Here is a 21,355-nt window from a genome sequence, read left to right as displayed (position 1 = left end):
TTCCAACCTCACAATTTTTAATATATTCCCTCACCATCCATGGATTTCCAAACCATCTCAATCTAGCCTTTTTGATGTTCTCTCTGAAACATCTAACATGCACTGTCCCTCTGGTGAACCCAGAGAAAGTATACTGCCCTTTTTGGACCTAGATCCATAGCCTCAGATATGAGGTTGCTGATTCTCCTCCCTGCTGCTTCATACTCGGTGGCATTGAGCTCCAGTGAGGGCTGAAGATCCCCTTTCAAAGTGCTAACAGGACCACATCTGCGAAACAGCAGATATGAAATCCCCCCGCTGATCCCAGCCCCATCCAAACCCAAATTCAATCCTGCATATTTCCAAAATAAAATGGCAAAATTCTGTTAAATGGAAACCATAAAACCTCCCGTACAAAATTATTCACACTTGCTTCATAATTTGTATAAACATTTTCTACAGTTTATATGAAATCTTCATCTTGGGAGTTACCTTTAATAAAAGCTGCTGAATAAATGAAGTGACGTAATGAGTAGATTTCCTCCTGCATAAATTAATTGTTTTTTTTTATTTGACTATTGCTTTACACCGGTGTAGCACGGTCCTCCTCCCTGCTTTGTGTCGCTGTTAAGTGCCATATAAACAAAGTCTGAATGATTAAATAGTTTTTTAAAGGAGCCGTCTGTAAGAAATGGCCAAAACTGGTACTGCAGTCACTTTCAAAATATTGTTGAGCGGCGTGTACCCTCCCCCTCCTCCCCCCGACCAGAGGTTGCCAGGTAGGCTGCAGAATGCAGCAGGAACGTAGGCTGCCATGGCTGCGATAATTAGAGCCGAGCTGGCAACCCGGATGCCGAAACAATACTGACTTGGTGATTGGGAGATAGGTGGAGGGTGGAGCTTCAGAAACAATACTGACTTGGTGATTGGGAGATAGGTGGAGGGTGGAGCTTCAGGCCAAAACAAAAAATGACAACATAAACATCAGTTGAGGGCTGCAACTCCTCTTTTTAAACTGGAATATCCTGGCTTGAGTGCTGTTGTCAGTGACATAAGTATTTGAAATGAACATGATTTTTAAATGTCTGTTGACATATCGGGGTCATTTTATGATTCGTTTTATTATTGCTCTTACATACAGCTCCTTTAAGTGAACATTAAATACAAATACTGATATGAAGGCAGAATAGTTTTTTAGTGCAGCACACAACACAACTGACAGATCACCTGAAGACTAAAGCTGTCACGGCAGAATAACAAAAGGAACTGGGTTGTAGTTAAAAATTTAAAGGGGACCTATTATGGAAAAACATGTTTTTTCTTGCTTTAACATATATAAAGTGCTCTCCCCTCAGCCTGCCAACTCAGAGAAGGAGGAAAGCAACCAAATTCTGCAGTGTCTGTACAGCCGCCCGGATGAGCCGTCCAGTGTGATGTGGCTTCTACGAGCCGTTCAGATTCTGCTCCCATCGTTACGTAACGACGGGCGATGCGTGAAACCAAGCCCACAACTAACTCCGCCGGCCGGAGCTTCCGCCATTTTTTCGTAGCGGTGCATCGCGTCATTCAGGCAGCCAATCAGCACAGAGCCTCATTATCATAGCCCCGCCCACTCAGAATCCTGCATAGATAATGAGGTTAGAAACTGGGAAGATAAAGACATGGCTCAGAGGCTGAATTTCTAATTTATTTAGCAAAAACAATCAAAAGCTTGTTTTTAAGACATTCAAGGCCTGTTTAAAATAGGTATTAGATGCCATAATAGGTCCCCTTTAAAGTAATAACTTTGTTTAAAGTTGACGAGATTGTAAATACGAACAGGGGAGAGAACAGATGTGGCTTTTGAAGTGAAATGTAAGCCTACACACCTTTTTATGGAACCATATAAAGTGACTTTTTTGTTTTTCTAATGGGATGATGACAGATCAGGTAAACCATTTGGGAAAAGGTAAGTGCTTTGATGTTCAGCTCCTGAAACTCCTTGGGCTCTGAGTTTTCATATCTGAGAGAGGAGATGACATCAATAGCAAGAGAGACACGTGAAATAAAGAATGCAGGCTAAAATTGGTTGTCACAATATTCTGGTTGGATCACCAAAAGCTGATGAAACATGAGGCTCTGAGTTCTTTTTATTTTTTATCTTGAAGATATGCCGCTGTAACAAACCCTGAGAACTGGTCTTGGGCTCAGTTTCTCCACCGTTAATCAGTCCTTGCATGCATGAGTTATAGCATCAAGAGAATATGAGGGTATTTCTACATGCAGGTGTGTTCACACATGTTTACATCCCCAGAGCATCGGTGGGAAATGACCAGGATGCTGCCGCTAGCTGGTTAATGAAGTAAACTCTTAGCAAGGACAGTGACTGATGGGAGGACTGCCGGCTTGAGGATTCTGGCTTGAATTTCCTTTCCTCCCCATTTTTTTTTGCCATTTTGCCTTTCTTTTATGTGAGCTCAGTGGAAAGCTCATCATGGCAACAAACCAAAGAGCAGAAAAGTACAAACTGTTGGTTAAAAAAGTTTCTGAGATTAGAGCAACAGCTCATGTTCTAATAGAGCCTTAAATCTGAGTATAAACTCAGTTATTGTCGGTTTTGGTCTAAAGCTTGTAGTTTCTCCGAACACCAAAATAATGCACAGCCTTTAAAGTGAATGTAAGCAGAGGTGTGAATGTAGGGAACGGCTTTTGTGGACTTTAATATACCACTTACGTTATATTTTACACTGATGATGCATTCTCGAGCATATACTTTCATATATCACTTTAACAGCTACACAAAGGGCTTTTAGATGCTATCTTTGTTTGTTTGTGTTTGCAGAGCATTATAAAGAGAGCAGACAGTTATTATTAAAAGTGAACTATTACTCTAATATATACAATTGCTGCAGCCTTAATAAAGAGTGTGGGTGTGGACGGGACCCTGTAGTCATTACCGTTACTGTGCCCGCCTCCCTACACGGCTCAAAGCTGTTTAACACTGACATTTTTGCTTCACATGTCTAATGTCACCATGGAGACTTGCTGATGCAATTACAACATGAGGTTACATCAACATGCCTATTTAATATTCATGTTTTCCATGCTGTCAGCCCTCTTGTAATCATTTTTCCTGTCCCACCTCTTGTTCCTTTTCTCAGGGCAACGTGACCTTTTCCTGCGCTGAACCGGTGTCTGTCGCTGTGACGTTCCCCGGGCCCCACAGCTTCCTCCGGTTGCCGTGGACGTCGTCCTCCTCCTCCAGCGCAGTGTCTGTAGGCTTCCAGTTCAGGACATGGAACGAGGCGGGGCTCCTGCTAACCTTTGACCTCCCCAAGCAAGGGGGCGTGGTCTGGCTGTGCCTGAGTGGCGCCAGACTCCGCCTGCAGATCCAGAAAAGTGGCAGAACGTTGCTGGAGCTCAGCGTCGGTCAGTTCGATTATACCAACGCGTAAAATCAACGTTTTTCTGAACGATTCCAATTTATATGTAATAAAAGTTCAATATGTATTTGCAGAATTGATGAATGTTTTTTTTCAGGTTCTGTTTTGAACGATGGCCAGTGGCATTCAGTGGACTTTACATCCAGACATGGTCGTCTAACAGTCTCCGTGGATAAACAGCAAGGGGGTGTTGCTCATGCTACGCCCTCATTTCCTGTCACCATAACCGGTCAACTCTTCTTTGGAGGTGAGAGTGAAACAGGATTCTCAGATTCTCACAGACTTCCAATCAGTAGAGTCCCGTTGAAACACTTCACCTCAACTGTTACCAAAGTCGGTCTAATTCTATAAACACTCAGCCGTTTGATTTCAAATTTAATGTGCTGTTATTTGCACTTTATTTACTGTTTTGACAATCATTTAAGATAGTTGAAATTAGCATTTTAGCCAATTTTAATGGTTAAAGGATCAGAGTGGGATGAAGTTCAGAATTGTTCAGAACAATGCATCCGTCATCTGTACTCGCCTCACATCCCAACACATGTGGCGTTCATCATACCACCTGGACAGCCATCCTTCCTCCCATTAATAACTATGCAAAGTAGAGATTCGTAGCATTCTTCCTTTTGTCCAAATAACAATGGAAAACACAACAGAAACATCATAAAAGAAGAAAAGATTCATAGAATATGAAGTTGAGGCTCTTGTTTTGGAGGTGGATGCAAGAAAAAACAAATTATTTGGCTGTATTTCCTCCAGTGTAAGTAGTAAAAGAAAATAGATTAAGTTAGAGCGTATGACTGAGGCTGTAAACCAGCAGGATCAGAGGAGCGCCACAGCCAAAATAAAGAAAAAATGGTCCACCATTCCATTATATGTGCACGGTGGGTGTCTGCGTGCTCGGCAACCGATCGCTCACGGATGTGTCTTAACATCTCGGTGACATGAACAGAGAAAACTCATCAGTTTACTTTGGATTTAGGTTGTGGCAATTATTTGAAGGTATGTTGGAAAATAAAGGGATATGTGGTTTTGTTTTATTGTTTGTTTGTGAATCTAGTCCTCAAATGCAGGAGGAAATATTCGTTTTCAAATCCCCCCTGACTTCGAGGAATTCAGGGGAACATATTTTGATATATAAAAGCAAGTTACAGAATTTGAGTGGCGGGACACACAAAGTTGATTTTAGTACATCCGAGTCTGTGAGGTGTGAGGAACATGGCGTGCGCAACTTTGGTTCATGAGGTCCCTTTCTGCTAAATAAATGATCAAATATTAGATGCACTTTGTGTCTGTGTCTGTTTGTGACTGTTTGAGCGACAATTCGTTAGTCAGCTGTTATGGAATCAGCCATCTTGTCGAATCTTTTAAAATCTGCTAGAAATGTCATTGTTCAGCCAATTTCTTTCTTTATCTGTGTTTGCTCTGAAAATACCAAACAATCTACTGAAGCCCAGCACAGGTCTGCAGTAATCAGATGGTGTTTAGTCCCCAACAGCCATGATCTAAGCCAGTGGTTCCCAAACTTTTTCTTTTTCTTTTTTCTTTTATTTACTGTGTGACAATATTTAAGATTGCTATCAATAAACTTTTAAAGAAATGTCTCTCTGTGCAAAATGAACAATTCCCCATCATAAACGTGGAAATACTGCTCAGAGGTGATACTAGAGTCTCTACGATAAAAGCACTTCCCCTTAAGGAAGTTCTCCAAAACCCAAACCACTGTCATTGCCAGGTATCCTTTGAATTGAATATTGCTGCAATACCAGCTCGGTTGGCCCTCAAGCATGCAGGGTCACCCAAGCAGTCAAACTTGCTTGCAATTAATCTTTGGAACCACTGATCTAATCAAATGCACCTGTATTTACCAGGAGTGGGGTTTGAACCCACGTGAGCATTTGCTCATTGGATCTTAAGTCCAACGCCTTAACCACTCGGCCATCCTGGTGATATGGGGTCCATCCAGAAACGTCTTTAAAAACAAATAAAGAAAAACATATTTTAAAGTGACCATGAACATTCTGCTTTTGGACAAAAAAGAGAAATGTTTCAATTAGATGTTGTGTGTAAAACATTTGCTATCAGTGTGTAGTTGGTAGAGGTGACCCCCCCCCAAATCTGAGCGTTACCAGATCAATCTTCAGCCCCGTCATGTGACGTAGTGTCCCTGCACAGAACCCCAGACAGCTCCCACTGACCCACTCACCCATCGTGCTGGCCACGAGCCTGGGTCTGTGTTTTGTCTTTATCTATGTTTTACACTTCATCCATGTGTTTTTGAAGATGTGAATGTATGAGTATGATGTTCCCACTTCAGTTTTCTTACAAGAGATTTAAGCAATTTGATTTCCCTCATACCCCTCATCATTTTTCACCCATATATCCTTTTTTACATTATGTCCTGTCAGCCGAGCATGTGTGAGGACCATGGCGTGAGCAACTTTGGTTCATGAGGTCCCTTTCTGCTAGATAAATGATCAAATATTAGATGCACTTTGTGTCTGTTGACAATAGTTTGAGCGACAATTCGGTAGTCAGCTGTTATGAACTCAGACATCTAGTTGAATCTTTTAAAATCTGCTAGAAATGTCATCGTTCGCCTAACTTCTTTCTTTATCTGTGTTTGCTCTGAAATCAGAATCAGAACCAGAAATAAGTTTATTGCCAATTCGTTCAACACACAAGGAATTTGTTGTGGTGATTGGTGCAATACAAAAGAACAAATATATTATGGAAAGAGAAAATGTACAACATGTTGGTTTTAAAGTGCCGGATAATGAGTCTGTGCAAAGGTGACCTCGGATGTGCGTTAATGTGATGCATAAGGTCAGGATTGGAGTCTTTACGTTAATGTAACGTAGAGTGGGGTGGGGGGGGCAGTCCGTGGTAGACGGGGGAGAGAGGGGACTGGGGCCTTGTTGATGAGGACAGCAGCAGTCGGGGAAAAAAATGTTTTTGTGGGGTGAGGTTTTGGTCCTGATGGACCGCAGCCTCCTGCCAGAGGGAAGAGTCTGGAGCAGTTTGTGTCCGGGGTGGGAGGGGTCTGCTGCAATCTTTCCTGCACGCTTCAGGGTCCTGGAGGCGTGCAGGTCCTGGAGAGATGGAAGATTGCAGCCAATCACCTTGTGAGAGGCGACCCGTGAGCGGCTGGATGATGTTGAACAAAGTTGACGAGATGGTCAGGTTTCCCCAGATTCACATTTCTTTTATTCATGCACGTTGATGACAGTAACAGACAAGTAGCTTAGTACCATAGGTTCGATCAGTCCACCAGTCAGATGTAAAATGGTGCCTTTTATACTGTGCTCCCAATCACCTACACTAGACTCTTCCACCACAGAGGTAAACTTAAAATATTGTCCAATGGCTACTTTACCAAGTGACACTTTCCCCTTTACCTTTAGCTTCTAAGCTCCACTACTTCTCTGCTACTGATTTACTTCAGCCAATACCTATAAAATATATTTACAATAAATAAGAAAAAACATTAACACTTTAAGAATTCCCCCCCTTTCCCATCCGGCCACTTGGTCTCTCCCGGAACCTTTATCACCGTGCCCATGCACCCGGGGGAATCTTTTGGACGCGCACCCTGGAGCAGACACAGGACCAGACAGGTAAGTGTTAACACAAACAACTTCGTACACACACAGCATTCCCACTTATCCCACACGATATTGCACCACACATATTCATCAATACTCTGCACACGCTTCAGACTTATACTTGCAATTACACAGTCTTCTGTTGAAGCTCAACTTTGCTCTACTCTCTTGCAGGCGGAGCCGAGTGCCGAGTGCCGCCCCTGGCCGAAGGCATGCAATCACCTAATAAATAACTTCAATAAAATATACAATAAATAGAGCAAGTTCAATATCTGTATCTTCAATTAATTATCTTCAATAAACTGTGCAAATACGCAATGTGCAAATTGTACTGTGCAAGCCTTGGTAAATAAAGTGCTATCGTGACTAAAGTGCAAAGTGCCGTTATTCATGTACCTTATTATTGTGCCACAGAAAATAACCCACATGTGCAAAATGTACAAGTAACGAAATGCGCTTCGTTACATTTCCTCCCCCCTCTCCCGAAGGAGAACAGTACCTTAGTCCTCAGACATCCTTGACAGACAGTCTGCCACCACATTGAACTTCCCTGACCTATACTGAACCGTGAAGTCATACGGCTGCAGGGCCAGGTACCACCCTGCAATACGCATGTTGGCATCCCTCATGCGGTGCAGCCACTGCAAAGCTCGGTGGTCAGTCTCCAACCAAAAATGTCGTCCCAGCAGATAATATCTGAGGGTGTCAATCGCCCACTTCATCGCCAAGCACTCCTTCTCCACCGTCGAGTATCTTGTCTCCCTGTCCAACAGTTTCCGACTCAAGAACACCACCGGTCTGCTCTCTCCCTCCACCTCCTGCAGCAGCACCGCTCCCAGGCCGACTCCAGAAGCATCTGTCTGCAGGGTAAAAGGCTTGTTGAAATCCGGACTGTGGAGCACTGAGTAAGCACAGACGGCATCCTTGAGGTCTTGGAAGGCTCTGCCACACTCCTCTGTCCATCGCACTTTGTTGGGTGCTGAGGCTTTGGTCAGGTCATTCAATGCCATTGACCTGTCAGCAAAGTGAGGCACAAACTTCCTGTACCAACCGACCAGGCCCAAGAAACTTTTAACCTTCCTCTTCGTGGTGGGGACCGGGAAAGAATGGATGGCCTCAACCTTCCCCAGTTGTGGCTTGATCTTCCCAAACCCAATGATGTAACCAAGGTAAGCTACTTCCCTCTGTGCCACAGCACACTTGCGAGGGTTAATTGTCAGGCCAGCTGCTTGGATTCTCTGTAGGACTTGTTGTAGGTGGAACCTGTGCTCCTCCCAAGACTGGCTGAAAACCACCACGTCATCCAAATACGCTGCCGAAAAGTCACCAACATCCCTCAGCACGTGGTCCATCAGTCTTTGGAATGTGGCTGGCGCCCCCTGGAGCCCAAATGGCATGACCCTGAACTGATACATCCCAAAAGGCGTCCTGAAAGCGGTCAGTTCCCTAGCCTCTGGTGCCAAGGCTAGCTGCCAGTAGCCTTTGCTCAGGTCCAGCGTGGTGATGTACTGAGCTCTGCCCACTCTCTCCACCAGATCGTCAATTCGGGGCATGGGGTAGGGATCAAAATTAGAAACTGTATTCAGGTATCTGAAGTCAATGCAGAATCTAAGAGAACCATCTTTCTTTGGCACGAGCACAATAGGACTACACCACTCACTACAGGAAACCTCGATTATCCCCAGCTCCAACATCAGCTTGATCTCTTTTTGCAGAACAGGAATCAATCGCTCCGGGATCCTGTAGCTCTTCTGCCGCACTGGAACATTTTCCATCAGCCGTATGTTGTGCTGGACCAACGAGGTGAACCCTGGTGTCTCCTTAAAAAGTTCTGGGTTCAGTAGTGGCCTGACCTCTGCCTGCTGAGTAGGAGACAGATGCGACACATCAACCTCCAGGGGTTCTGCTGCAGTGGTGTTTGTCGGAAAAAATTTCTCATTTGTGTCCTCATCCTGAACAGCCCGCACAAACAATTGTTGGATCACAGGCTCCGGCCGACCCTGGAACTCTTTAAGCAGGTTAACATGATAGTTCTGGTACTTTTTCCGCTTTTCTGGCATATACAGTTCATAAGTGACCTTACCCACTTGTTTGGAGACTTCATATGGCCCATGCCATTTTGTCAGCAACTTGCTGTCACTGGTTGGCAACAGTAACAGCACCTTTTGGCCAGGCTTGAAGACCCTCTCTCTGGCCTTCCGATCATACCAGACCTTCTGGTTTTGCTGAGCCGACCTCATGTTCTCCTGTACCAGTGCTGTCATTTCCTCCAGTTTCTCCCTCATTTTGACCACATATGCCACCACATTGTCACTTTCTGGCTTTGGGCTCTCCCAATAGTCCTTCAGCAGGTCCAATGGCCCCCTCACTTGGCGGCCATACAAAAGTTCAAATGGGGAAAATCCTGTCGACGCTTGTGGAACTTCTCGGTAGGCGAACAACAGGTACGGCAGCCACTGGTCCCAATCAGCACCTGTGTGTGAGACAAACTTGCGCAGCATGTTTTTCAGTGTTTGGTTGTAGCGTTCCACCAGACCGTCCGTCTGGGGGTGGTAAGGGGTGGTCTTAATGCCCTTTACTCCTAACACTTGATACACCTGCCCCAATAGCTTTGACAGAAAGTTTGTCCCACAGTCTGTGAGGACCTCCTTAGGGATGCCTACCCTGGAAAAGAACTGTAAGAGACAGTTTGCTACCTGTCGGGCCTTGATGGTTTTAAGAGGAAAAGCTTCTGGGTAACGGGTTGCATAGTCACAAATCACCAATATATAGCGATGACCTGAGGAGCTTCTCTCTAAGGGTCCCACAATGTCCATGCCTATTCTCTCAAACGGAGTGTCTATGATTGGTAAAGACTGTAGTTGGGCACGTGCTACTCCTTTAGCTGAGGTGAGCTGGCATGTTTCACAAGAACTGCAGAACTGGGAGACTTGGCTATACATCCCCGGCCAAACAAACCGACCTCCAATTCTATTGAGGGTCTTTTGGAACGCCATGTGACCGGCCCATGGGATAGAATGACCAAGCTCCATGACTTTATTCCTGAACTGCTGTGGAAGTGCTAAAGTCTCAGTATTTCCCTTCCGCTGGTACAACAGTCCTTCTTTAAGCACATAGGTAGCCTCATCTAGCCAGCCTGAGTTACCCTGCTTGACCCCCTCAACCTCTGTCACCTTGTCGAACCACTGTTTCAGTGTGGAGTCCTCTTTTTGCAACATCTCCAGATCTGGGGAAAAGTCAAAATCTAGCATACCAGGGGGTTTGGTTGGGCCCTCTGTCTCTTTCCTAGGGGCACCAAGCAACTTTTCTCTCCTTCTTTGTGCTTTCGGCTTTGATGGTTTTACCGGGCCTGCCTCCCAGTCTTCCCCCAAAAAAGGCAACTCCCTGAGGATTCCCTTTACACTCTGTGCTCTTGTCGTGACATTACAGGGTTTGACTGTTTCTGAGCCCTTGACCTCCTCTTCACACCTGTCAGGTCCACACTCTGCCTGTGACCTCTGAACCTCATCAGCCCTCATGTCCATCTCAACATCTGCCTGCTGCACCAGGTCATAGAGAGTGGGCACGTCGTTGCCTAGAACTACTGAATAAGGCAGTGTTGGCGCTAAAGCTACAGCCAGAAGAAATGTCTGGCCTCCTGCTGTCAAATAGACCTCAGCTGTGGGGTAAACATGTTCATCTCCATGAATGCATGCTATCCTCGACCTGTCCTCACTCCACTTTTCTCTGGGCACCAAACTAGACACAACCACTGTCTGGTAGCATGCTGTATCCAGCAAGGCTATCTCCCGCTGCCCATTTATCAGGACTGGTGCTGTTCTGCCTGCCTTACTCACAGTTTCTACTCTGGCTGGCCTTGGAACTGAACCCAGGAGAGCTGGCTTAGTGCGATTCATCGTTGGGCAAAATTGTTTGGTGTGGCCTAACCCGTTACAGTGGTAGCACCTGACTTCCCGTTTGACTGATCCTGGTGTTGGCTTTTTAACAGGGCTTAGGGCTTGGGGAGCAAACTGCTGATTACTAGAGAAACCCCTACTCTGTGGCTGACCAGACCCCTGTTCACCCCCATAGGACTTACTTGGATAGGTCTGGTGGTTCTCCCAGCCGAACGTGGCACTCCGGCTCCCTCTTCTGGCCGACATGAAGACCTCTGCAAGGCGAGCTGCATCCTCTGCTGTCTTGGCGTCATGTTCTTTAAGCCATATCTCCAGCTCTGGATGGACCATCCTCAGGAACTGTTCCAGGATAATAGTCTCTGCAATTTCCTTTACAGTTGATATTTCTGGCTTCACCCATTTGGAGAACAAATCTTTCAGCCGAACATACAGTTCTCGTGGAGTTTCACCTGGATCAATCTTCAGGGAACGGAATCGTCTTCGGTAGGTATCTGGAGTAATCTCGTATTTTGTCAGTATTGCCCCTTTAACTTTGTCATAGTTTTCAGAGTCTTTAATGTCCATAAGAACATAGGCACTACGAGCTTTTCCAGTGAGTAGGGGAATAAGGCGCATGGCCCATCCCCCTTTGGGCCAGCGGCAAACATATGCCATTCTTTCAAATGTAGTCAGAAATTGTTCGATGTCATCCTCTGCTGACAAAGGAAGCAGTTTAGGCTCCCTGTGGGCTAGGGACTCCCTCACTGGCCTGAAACTTTGGCTGGTCATCTCACCTAGAACTTCACCATCATCTTCATCGTCATTATCACCTACACTAGACTCTTCCACCACAGAGGTAAACTTAAAATATTGTCCAATGGCTACTTTACCAAGTGACACTTTCCCCTTTACCTTTAGCTTCTAAGCTCCACTACTTCTCTGCTACTGATTTACTTCAGCCAATACCTATAAAATATATTTACAATAAATAAGAAAAAACATTAACACTTTAAGAATTCCCCCCCTTTCCCATCCGGCCACTTGGTCTCTCCCGGAACCTTTATCACCGTGCCCATGCACCCGGGGGAATCTTTTGGACGCGCACCCTGGAGCAGACACAGGACCAGACAGGTAAGTGTTAACACAAACAACTTCGTACACACACAGCATTCCCACTTATCCCACACGATATTGCACCACACATATTCATCAATACTCTGCACACGCTTCAGACTTATACTTGCAATTACACAGTCTTCTGTTGAAGCTCAACTTTGCTCTACTCTCTTGCAGGCGGAGCCGAGTGCCGAGTGCCGCCCCTGGCCGAAGGCATGCAATCACCTAATAAATAACTTCAATAAAATATACAATAAATAGAGCAAGTTCAATATCTGTATCTTCAATTAATTATCTTCAATAAACTGTGCAAATACGCAATGTGCAAATTGTACTGTGCAAGCCTTGGTAAATAAAGTGCTATCGTGACTAAAGTGCAAAGTGCCGTTATTCATGTACCTTATTATTGTGCCACAGAAAATAACCCACATGTGCAAAATGTACAAGTAACGAAATGCGCTTCGTTACACACCTTCTCTGCTGAGCGGATGATACGCTGCAGCTGCTCCTGTCCTTTACAGTGGCAGCAGCAACCAGACGGTGATGGAGGAGGTGAGGATGGACTCAATGATGGCCGTGTAAAACTGCACCATCATTTCCTTTGGCACGTTGAACTTCTTCAGCTGCCGCAGGAAGTACATCCTCTGCTGGGCTTTTTTGGTGAGGGAGGTGATGTTCAGCTCCCACTTGAGGTCCTGGGTGATGATGGTCCCCAGGAAGCGGTGAGACTCCACCGTGTCTGCTGGGGAGTCACACAGGGTGAGGGGGGCAGGTGGGGCTGTGTTCCTCCTGTAGTCCACCATCATCTCCACTGTCTTTAGAGCGTTGAGCTCTAGATTGTTCTGGCCGCACCAGGTCACCAGCTGGTCCAGCTCCCACCTGTAGGCGGACTCATCACCATCAGAGATGAGTCCAATGAGGGTGGTGTCGTCAGCAAACTTCAGGAGCTTGACAGACTGATGACTGGAGGTGCAGCTGTTGGTGTACAGAGAGTAGAGGAGAGAGAACGCAGCCTTGAGGGGATCTGGTGCTGATGGTCTGAGAGTCAGAGACATGTTTCCCCAGCTTCACCCGCTTTTTCCTGTCAGACAGGAAGTCTGTGATCCACCTGCAGGTGGAGTCAGGCACGTTCAGCTGGGAGAGCTTATCCTGGAGCAGAGATGGGATGATCGTGTTAAAGGCAGAGCTGAAGTCCACGAACAGGATCCTGGCGTAGGTTCCTGTGGAGTCCAGGTGCTGGAGGATGAAGTGCAGGGCCATGTTTACAGCATTGTCTACAGACCTGTTGGCTCTGTAGGAGAACTGCAGTGGGTCTGTGATGTTCTTGAGGTGTGGCAGCACAAGGCGCTCAAAAGACTTCATGACCACAGAGGTCAGGGCGACGGGTCTGTAGTCATTAAGTCCTGTGGTCCTTGGTTTTTTGGGGACAGGTATGATGGTGGAGGTTTTGAAGCAGGCAGGCACATGGCATGTCTCCAGGGAGGTGTTAAAGATGTCCGTGAACACCGGAGACAGCTGATCGGCACAGTGCTTCAGGGTGGATGGGGAGACAGAGTCCGGTCCTGCTGCTTTGCAGGGGTTCAGTCTTTTAAATATCTTGTTAACGTCTCTCTCCAGGTTAGAGAGGGGCGTCGCAGTGGTGTAGGAGGATGAGTGTGGGGGGCCTCTGGGGTGTGAAGTTGTAGAGAAGCTCCAGCCCCTGCAGAGGAGGGGGGGTTGCAGTTGGAGGGATGGAGCTGGTGGATGTGAATGCAGTCCCGGGGGATGGTATTAGGACTGTCCTTTTGTCTTTCAAAGCGACAGTAGAAATCGTTCTGGTCGTTGGCTAGGCGTCGGTCGTTGATGGAGGGGGGGGGCTCTGGGTTTGTAGTTTGTTATCTGTCTCAGGCTCCGTTTACACGGAGCAAAAACGGAGGCGTTTTCATGCGTTTTGGCTGTTCGTTTACACGAAAACGGAGCTCAAAGTCACCAAAAACTTTCATTTCTGAAAACTCCGGCCAAAGTGGAGATTTTCAAAAACTCAGTTTTCACGTTTGCGTCTAAACAGAGGAAAACTGAGATTTAGGCTTCAGAATGTCACATTAGGCAACAGAAACGTCACCAGCGTCATGTGTGCGACCTGTGTTTACAATTAGTTTGGCCACCGTCAATATTTTCTTGTATTTTACCTGTTTTATATTCTAAAGTCACGCTTAAAAGTAACTCCACTTCTCTGTCACTCCAAACAAAAGACTCTCGTTCCGTCTTGGAAGTAGGGCCTAAATTATGGTCCCGCGTTAAATCGACGCAGAGCCTACGGCGTAGGGTACGCAGCGATGCGCGCCGTACGGTGTGCGTCGCCGCGTACCCTACGCCGTAGGGTCTGCGATGGTGTAACGCGGAACCATAAATCCGCCTTAACTGGAAGTTACACGTCACGTGTCATTTGTTGATGTTTTTTCCAGGATTCTGATTGGCTGGCATGACGTTAACAGCCTATTTATGCAGATTCGTGTAAACGAAGAGATTTTGAAAACGATCTCGTGTAAATGATGGAATTTTTCAAAACGTAGAGGGGTAAATATCCGTTTTTGTAAATACCCGGCTATGTCTAAACGGGGCCTCAGTCCCTTCCAAACTGAGCTGGCATTGTTTTCTGAGAACTGTTGTTGTAGTTTCTCTGAGTACAGTTGTTTAGCTATTCTCACTTCCTTGCTAAACGTGTACTTTGCCTTTTTGAGCCTGTCCTTGTAACCACTCTTGAACGCTTCTTCCTTCTGCAGCCGTAGCCATCTGAGCTTTGATGTGAACCAGGGTTTGTCATTGTTGTAACTAACCTTGGTACGTAATGGTACACAACCGTCCTCACAGAAGCGGATGTAAGATGTCACAGCCTCTGTGTACTCATCCAGATTGTTGGTAGAAGTCCTGAAAACATCCCAGTCAGTACAGTCTAAGCATGCCTGAAGATCCTCCATAGCTTTCCTGGTCCACTGCTTTGATGTCCTCACAACAGGTCTGCAAAGCTTTAATTTCTGCTTGTATGCGGGAATCAGGTGGACCATGAGGTGGTGAAATACCAAACAATCTACTCAAGCCTAGCACAGGTCTGCCAAATCAGGTGGTGTTTAGTCCCCAAAGGCCATGATCTAAGCCAGATCAAACCTTTTCTTGTCATTGTTCAGATTTCTTTGCACAATTGTCCTCTTGTTTACTGTGTAACAATATTCAAGATTGCTATCAATACACTTATAATGAAATGTCTATGCAAAATGAACATCAAAAATGTGTAAATATTGCTCAGAGGTAATACTAGAGTCTCTCGGATAAAAAAAGGTCCCCTTAAAGAAGTTCTCCAAAACAGCTGTCATTGCCAGGTCTCCTTTGAATTGAGAATTGTTGCAATACCAAGGCCCTCAGGGGCCTCAAGCACGCAGGGTCACCGAAGCAGTCATAGCATCCTCCAATGACTCTTTGGAACCACTGATCTAATCAAATGCACCTGCCTTTACCAGGAGTGGGGTTTGAACCCACGTGAGCATCTGCTCATTGGATCTTAAGTCCAACGCCTTAACCACTCGGCCATCCTGGTGATATGGGCTCCATCCAGAAAGGTATTTAAAAACAAATAAAGAAAAACATAATTTAAAGTGACCATGAACATTCTGCATTTGGACAAAAAAGAGCAATGTTTCAATTAGATGTCGTGTGTAAAATATTTGCTATCAGTGTGCAGTTGGTAGACGTGACCCCCCCCAAATCTGGGAGTTGCCAGATCAATCTTCAGCCCCGTCATGTGACGTAGTGTCCCTGCACAGAACCCCAGACAGCTCCCACTGAACCACTCACCCATCGTGCTGGCCCCGAGCCTGGGTCTGTGTTTTGTTTTTGTCTACAGTATGTTGTACACTTCATCCATGTGTTTTTGAAGATGTGAATGTATGAGTATGATGTTCCCAGAGATGAAAGCAATTTGATTTCCGTCATACCCGTCATCATTTTGCAACCACATATCCTTTTTTACTTTATGTCCTGTCAGTCACCATCAACCAAAATAACCTGGATTTACAGTATTTTATCCTCACTACATTCAACTGACACAGTGCCGCTCCATTTATAGAGGCTCCCATACTATTTTTCTGAAATTATTTTATATATATGTGAGCATTTCTATTATTGCACCCAAAGATATTAATATTTGACAGTTGTTTATATTGTGCCGTCGGGTTGGTGTCGTCAGTACTCACCTTCAGCTTGTGGCTGTATAATAATGAAAGTCATAAGTCTGCTTTATCTTTTCTCTCTCCATCTTTTTTCTTTGTCCTCTTCTCATATGGCTCCTCCACCTTTCTTTCATCTCTACTGTCTCTCCAGCCTTTTGTCCCTTTGTTTCATTTTTCACTACCTAAAGCTGCTTTCTCATTTGTTTTCCCCCCAACTCAGCAAGATTGTAGTCCCGGTTTGTTCTTTAATGGCCTTGGACTTTACACCCAACCTCCACAAGCCAAGTTTGTTTTCTCCCAAGGTTTATTTCATGATTTCATTCCCCGCATTAACTGGATTACAGCATAGCAAACAGCTTTGGTAATTACAGTTACACTGGCATGATTTCAGCCACGTGGAAACAAAAAAACACTCCACCAACTGCAGTTGTTAGTCCACATTTATCAAGGTGGCTTCATTCTTAATAAACTACAAATATTTGAGCACCTGGGACAAACTCACTTAAGTCACAGTGGGTTGTTTTCACTTTGGCTCTCATGTCAAGCAGAAAAGTGTCCAGAATAGCAAAGTAACATTTGCTTCCCCTCCAATCTCATCGGTATATATTGACATAGCCGTTGTTCCTGCTGTTGTGTCCTCTAACCGCTCATTTTCCTTCCTCGTCAAGGTTGTCCTGCTGAGGGCCAGAATCAGGAATGCAGAAACCCCTTCGATGTTTTCCAGGGCTGCATGCGTCTCCTCACTTTGGAGAACCAGCCAGTTAATCTGATTGCTGTGCAGCAAAGACGCCTGGGAAATTACAGCCAACTTCAGATTGACATGTGTGGCATCATCGACAGGTAAAAAAACAACTAAATCCACAGTCTAAGATTAGGCAGTCATTTTTCCCCTTTGCTGCTGTTAACATGATCTGCCTTTTTTTCTTTCTTTTATGAAAGCGAACACACTTTTCTGAGTCTTAAGAAAAGGTCTGTAACATGCTTTGGTTTAAATATGTCAGGCAGCTCCTTTTTCAACATGTTTCCACCAGAGTTCAGTTACCACAAATGAGCTGTTTAAGCTTGACTGGTTCTAACTAATATTACTTTACATTCATCCCGATCAAAAGGTCTCCAAACGCCCTCATGTCATTACTAAAACAGCCTCCGGTTATCACCCCCATGAAAGCAGATTTTCTTTGATTTCACTGGTACTATTATGTTGGAACTCGTTGATTTAACCTTTGACTGGGTTTTATGATTAATTCCACAACAGCCGCGGCAGGTGATCCCCTGATTTCTGTTCATAGTTCATGTAAACAATTAAACTAAGTTGTATTGTATCAGAGTCCTATCCAAGTGAATGTGGGAGCCCTAGCCGGCTCTGCTTATTCAAGACTTCTTTCTGATGCGGGTCTAAGGAGGAGGATTCCCCTCCCATTGTTGTTTTCCCTCCACAACTACTGTGAAACTTTAGTTGTCTGTGAAACTGGGCTCTATAAAGCTCAAAGGAGGACAAACCTGCGAACTATGACTATACTACTCTTGGACCAGTATACCTTGATGTCTAGTAATGTACATTTTCAGGACTTAAACAAACAAAACTGGAAGGACATTCATTTTCATTTACTTGAATATTGCTGTACTGTTTTATCTACTTGTCCTTTCCAAATAAAGAAACCATTATAAAACAGCCTCCGACAGGGCCGCCGCAAGGGGTGTGCGAACTGTGCGACCGCACGGGGCCTCGCGCTATGGGCCGTTTTTTTTTTTTTTTCCTTCTTTCCCTTATAAATATCAACAGTCACGTTCCATTACAGACCTAAATGTGTACTAGTCTGTGCATATCAATAAATATATGTGCAATGATGCGCGTGTCTGTTGTTCAATACAACTGCATCAGACCAAGCGCAGACACAAAGTGCTCTGATCTTGACAGGGGGAGTTGGAACAAACTGTCACACAATGTCGAGAGAACGAGACAGATTCAGGAAATTTCCAGCAGGGAATGAAAAAAGAAAAAAACTAAAGAAAATGGAAGAGTTTAATGCCTCTCTGAAAGGTTCGTTTGATAAATTTGTTACAAAAATCCCCGATCCGACCGGGTCTCAAGCAGCCGCGGGGCCCCGCATCGAGGCAAGCCCAGATGATGATGAGGCAGGGGAAGGTATCCAGTATTTTGCTTATTGGAGGGTTAAAATTGCGCATATAGACACCCGATGCGACCCGAAAAACCCAATGGCCCCCCCCCCCCGCCCATTTCGCACAGGGCCTCGCAAATCTCCCAGACGGCTCTGGCCTCCGAGATGAGTGCTGCCGGGGCTGAAACGAGGATCAGGCCCACTAACAGAAGCCCTTTGGGTCTGTGATGTCACAGTGTCTTGCAGATCTGAATGACATGTTTTTAGTTTCAGGTCACCCAAAACTAAATGACAGGATTGTGTGGGCCCCTTTAAAGATGTTTTCCGCTTTGTTACTGAGAAGAGCCAAGTTGGTTAATATCACATGTTTTCCCTGAGCATCTGGTGTTTTCAGCTGTTGTTGCTATGATACTTCAGGGAACATGCTTATGAGATTCTGACGATGTTTAGTGTGCCATATAGCACTTGGCACAGTCTTAATGCGCTGTATTTCCCGTAAAATGATTTACTTATCACCCGAGAGATCACAACGTGTATGTGGAGGGAAAAAGAAGTAACCGCCAGAATAAAGTTCATCTATCTCTCTTGCAGTGTTTCACAGAGCTAATCCTGGCCTCACTTTTCTGAGACACCAAGCAGGGCTGAGCGGGCGGGAGGCGGTGTCAACGTAGGAGGAGGCTTTCACAGTTCAGCCTCTCTCCTGTTAATTTTACAACTCCTTTATTTTTATGATGGGCTCGCTTCACTTCACTAACAAGTGTCAGCATTATTTTTGGCCTAACTTCAGTTGGGTTTTACAGCATTTACTCAATCATCATCTTTGTTCTGTTTGTACCTGGTGCTCAGAGAAAAAGATCACATGTGTTTATTCACACTAAACACCCTAAACGCTAAAGTGAACACACACTTGTCTGGACTACCAGGAGTGGGGTTTGAACCCACGAGAGCATCTGCTCATTGGATCTTAAGTCCAACGCCTTAACCACTCGGCCATCCTGGTTCCTGTTGTCATGACGCCTCTGCATCTCATCTGTCGTCCTGCTTGAGACTCTAACTCATGTGTGGCCATAAAAGGGTCTTGAATATTATGGTCAGATTTATATCAGTCAAATTTGTGGTCAGAAACAGGATTTCCATCCCCCTTGTCTGTGCTAACCAAGAGTGTCCACCGCGGCTTGAAATATTGAACCCTAAATCATTACTGTTAAAATAATCCTCTGACTTAATGTATCAGAAGAGGGGTTGGTTTTGAAGGTCAAGCACAATATATGTAACCAATCCCCTCTTGCTCTCATTTATTTCTGTAGAACTGGAGTTTGAATCCACAGGAGGATTTTTCTAGTGGATTTTAAGTCCAGTACCTGCACTATAGTAGCGTCCTTAAAATTCAAACTGCGTTTGAACTCATGAAAAGATTATTCAACCATATGGGTTGAAAACAATCTATATGGAGCCATGAATGCATTTAGATGGAAAGCCCACGTTCAGAGTTTACAAAAGGTTATGTTAGACTGTACAAGAAGTTCAATGAATTTCAAATAATCTTCAGTTTGTGTGCACTCGTAGTCTTGACAGGAAGCACTTCTAAAACCTTATACTAATGCATTGCTTTGATCTTGAAACAGGAGAAGTCATGTTTTTTTTTGTTACTGCGTCTGCATTACTGATTTACCGTAGTGGAAAACACAATATCACCGAGGGGTTACAAATGAATTAGAAAGTCACAGAGACTTTCAGAGTTGGAGGTTGGTGTTAATCTTGTTGAGCAGTTAAAGAAAGAGTGGATATGAATTTTGTCAAGTCAAGTCTCAGAAGTGTGGTGCATTTTTTTCTTCTTTTTCCAGCTGCTTCCATTCTTTTGTCACATGCCTTCGCATTAGATGCCACTTTTGAAGAGGTAGATTAGTTTATTAAATTAAAGCCGGCATTCACACTCACAGTTTTGCCATTAAGCGATGGAGAATGATTGTTCAGAGGAAAACTGAGGTGTGAAATAACTTCTGACAGCCCTGATTGTTTTATTCTATTTGTTTGGTGACAAATCAATGTTTGTGGCGGCTTCTATTTTTTTTTCCTCAATTTTGTGCTTTGCCATGTTTTATTCTCCGTGTTATGTGACAAATCACTGTTTGTGGCAGCATTTTGTCTTGAATGTTGTGTTGTCACATATAAATGCCTTTCTTTTTACTTGTCAAGCTTTTATCAGTGCAGTTTAACTCCTCAAAGATCTTAATAGCGATGCAGTCATGATAAACGCAACAGTTGCAACCTGGAAAAACATATTTTAATGGACTCGGGAAAATGTTTTAGTCGATGTTTTCTACCACGCGCACATAAGAAAGGTTACTTTGGCTGCTCTGGCCTGAAAGGCCTGAAATATACTTGCAGTTTGTCCAAACCTTCACATTCGTGACAAATACCAATATATATAATCTTTCCTTTATATAATTAGCCAGTTGCCTCAGCAATGCAGCGTGAGCTGTCCTCATTTAAGGAGCGGATGTATCCTGGCAGATTTAGGACAAAAACCAGTCACGGGCTTTATGAATTCCGTACATCTCTAGACTAGATCATGGAATTACATATTTCTCTGAGCTGATCAAAATGAGAGGTTTCCAACGTCATATGTTTGCTTCCCATCAAAATGTTGGTTATCTTTAATTTGTTTCCTGCAACTGTCTCTGCATCTAATAAAGATTTTGCTCAGAGACGTGTTTGTTGACCCGTTTTTCATCAACAAAAGCCACGTTGACTTTGCTAGACAAGTTCAGCCTGAATCATGAATCATGTATGATACACACACACACACACACACACACACAGGCACACACACAATTAACAAAAATAACAGATCTAATACCGTAGTACCGTAATGTGAATTCAAAATAAAACCTAAGTACTTTATCTGCAAAGTTCCAGCTTACTGTGAGATTAAAGCACTACAGAGATAAATGGATGAAAAAAAGAAGAAAATATCACAGCATAGCAGTTCAGCAGGCTTGCTGAGTTTGGCTTTTTATCTAAAAAATAAATAGT

The 21,355-nt window shown here is 44.5% G+C and overlaps 1 protein-coding gene, 2 long non-coding RNA genes and 3 other non-coding genes across 6 annotated transcripts in view; 3 read left to right on the top strand and 3 right to left on the bottom strand.

Moving 5' to 3' along the window:
* LOC133452490 (contactin-associated protein-like 4) overlaps positions 1 to 21,355 on the top strand; it is a 189,123-nt gene that overhangs the window by 88,783 nt on the left and 78,985 nt on the right. The window contains exons 8-10 of the mRNA XM_061731840.1: positions 3,120 to 3,387; positions 3,499 to 3,648; positions 16,868 to 17,039. Of these exons, the coding sequence (XP_061587824.1) occupies positions 3,120 to 3,387; positions 3,499 to 3,648; positions 16,868 to 17,039 (590 nt within the window). The remainder of the gene's footprint in view (positions 1 to 3,119; positions 3,388 to 3,498; positions 3,649 to 16,867; positions 17,040 to 21,355) is intronic.
* Positions 5,267 to 5,349, bottom strand: trnal-uaa (transfer RNA leucine (anticodon UAA)). Its single transcript has one exon. It is a non-coding gene; the product is annotated as a tRNA-Leu (tRNA).
* LOC133452492 (uncharacterized) lies at positions 6,923 to 7,377 on the top strand. Its single transcript, XR_009783260.1, has 2 exons — positions 6,923 to 7,018; positions 7,181 to 7,377. It is a non-coding gene; the product is annotated as an uncharacterized LOC133452492 (long non-coding RNA).
* Positions 11,917 to 12,371, top strand: LOC133452491 (uncharacterized). Its single transcript, XR_009783259.1, has 2 exons — positions 11,917 to 12,012; positions 12,175 to 12,371. It is a non-coding gene; the product is annotated as an uncharacterized LOC133452491 (long non-coding RNA).
* On the bottom strand, positions 15,486 to 15,568 carry trnal-uaa (transfer RNA leucine (anticodon UAA)). Its single transcript has one exon. It is a non-coding gene; the product is annotated as a tRNA-Leu (tRNA).
* trnal-uaa (transfer RNA leucine (anticodon UAA)) lies at positions 19,237 to 19,319 on the bottom strand. The gene has a single exon. It is a non-coding gene; the product is annotated as a tRNA-Leu (tRNA).

The sequence above is a fragment of the Cololabis saira genome, chromosome 10 (genome assembly GCF_033807715.1).
Source record: "Cololabis saira isolate AMF1-May2022 chromosome 10, fColSai1.1, whole genome shotgun sequence".
Classification (NCBI taxonomy): Eukaryota; Metazoa; Chordata; class Actinopteri; order Beloniformes; family Belonidae; genus Cololabis; species Cololabis saira.
Note: the sequence above shows the minus strand (reverse complement) of the source record. Positions and strands in the feature narration are given on the sequence as shown.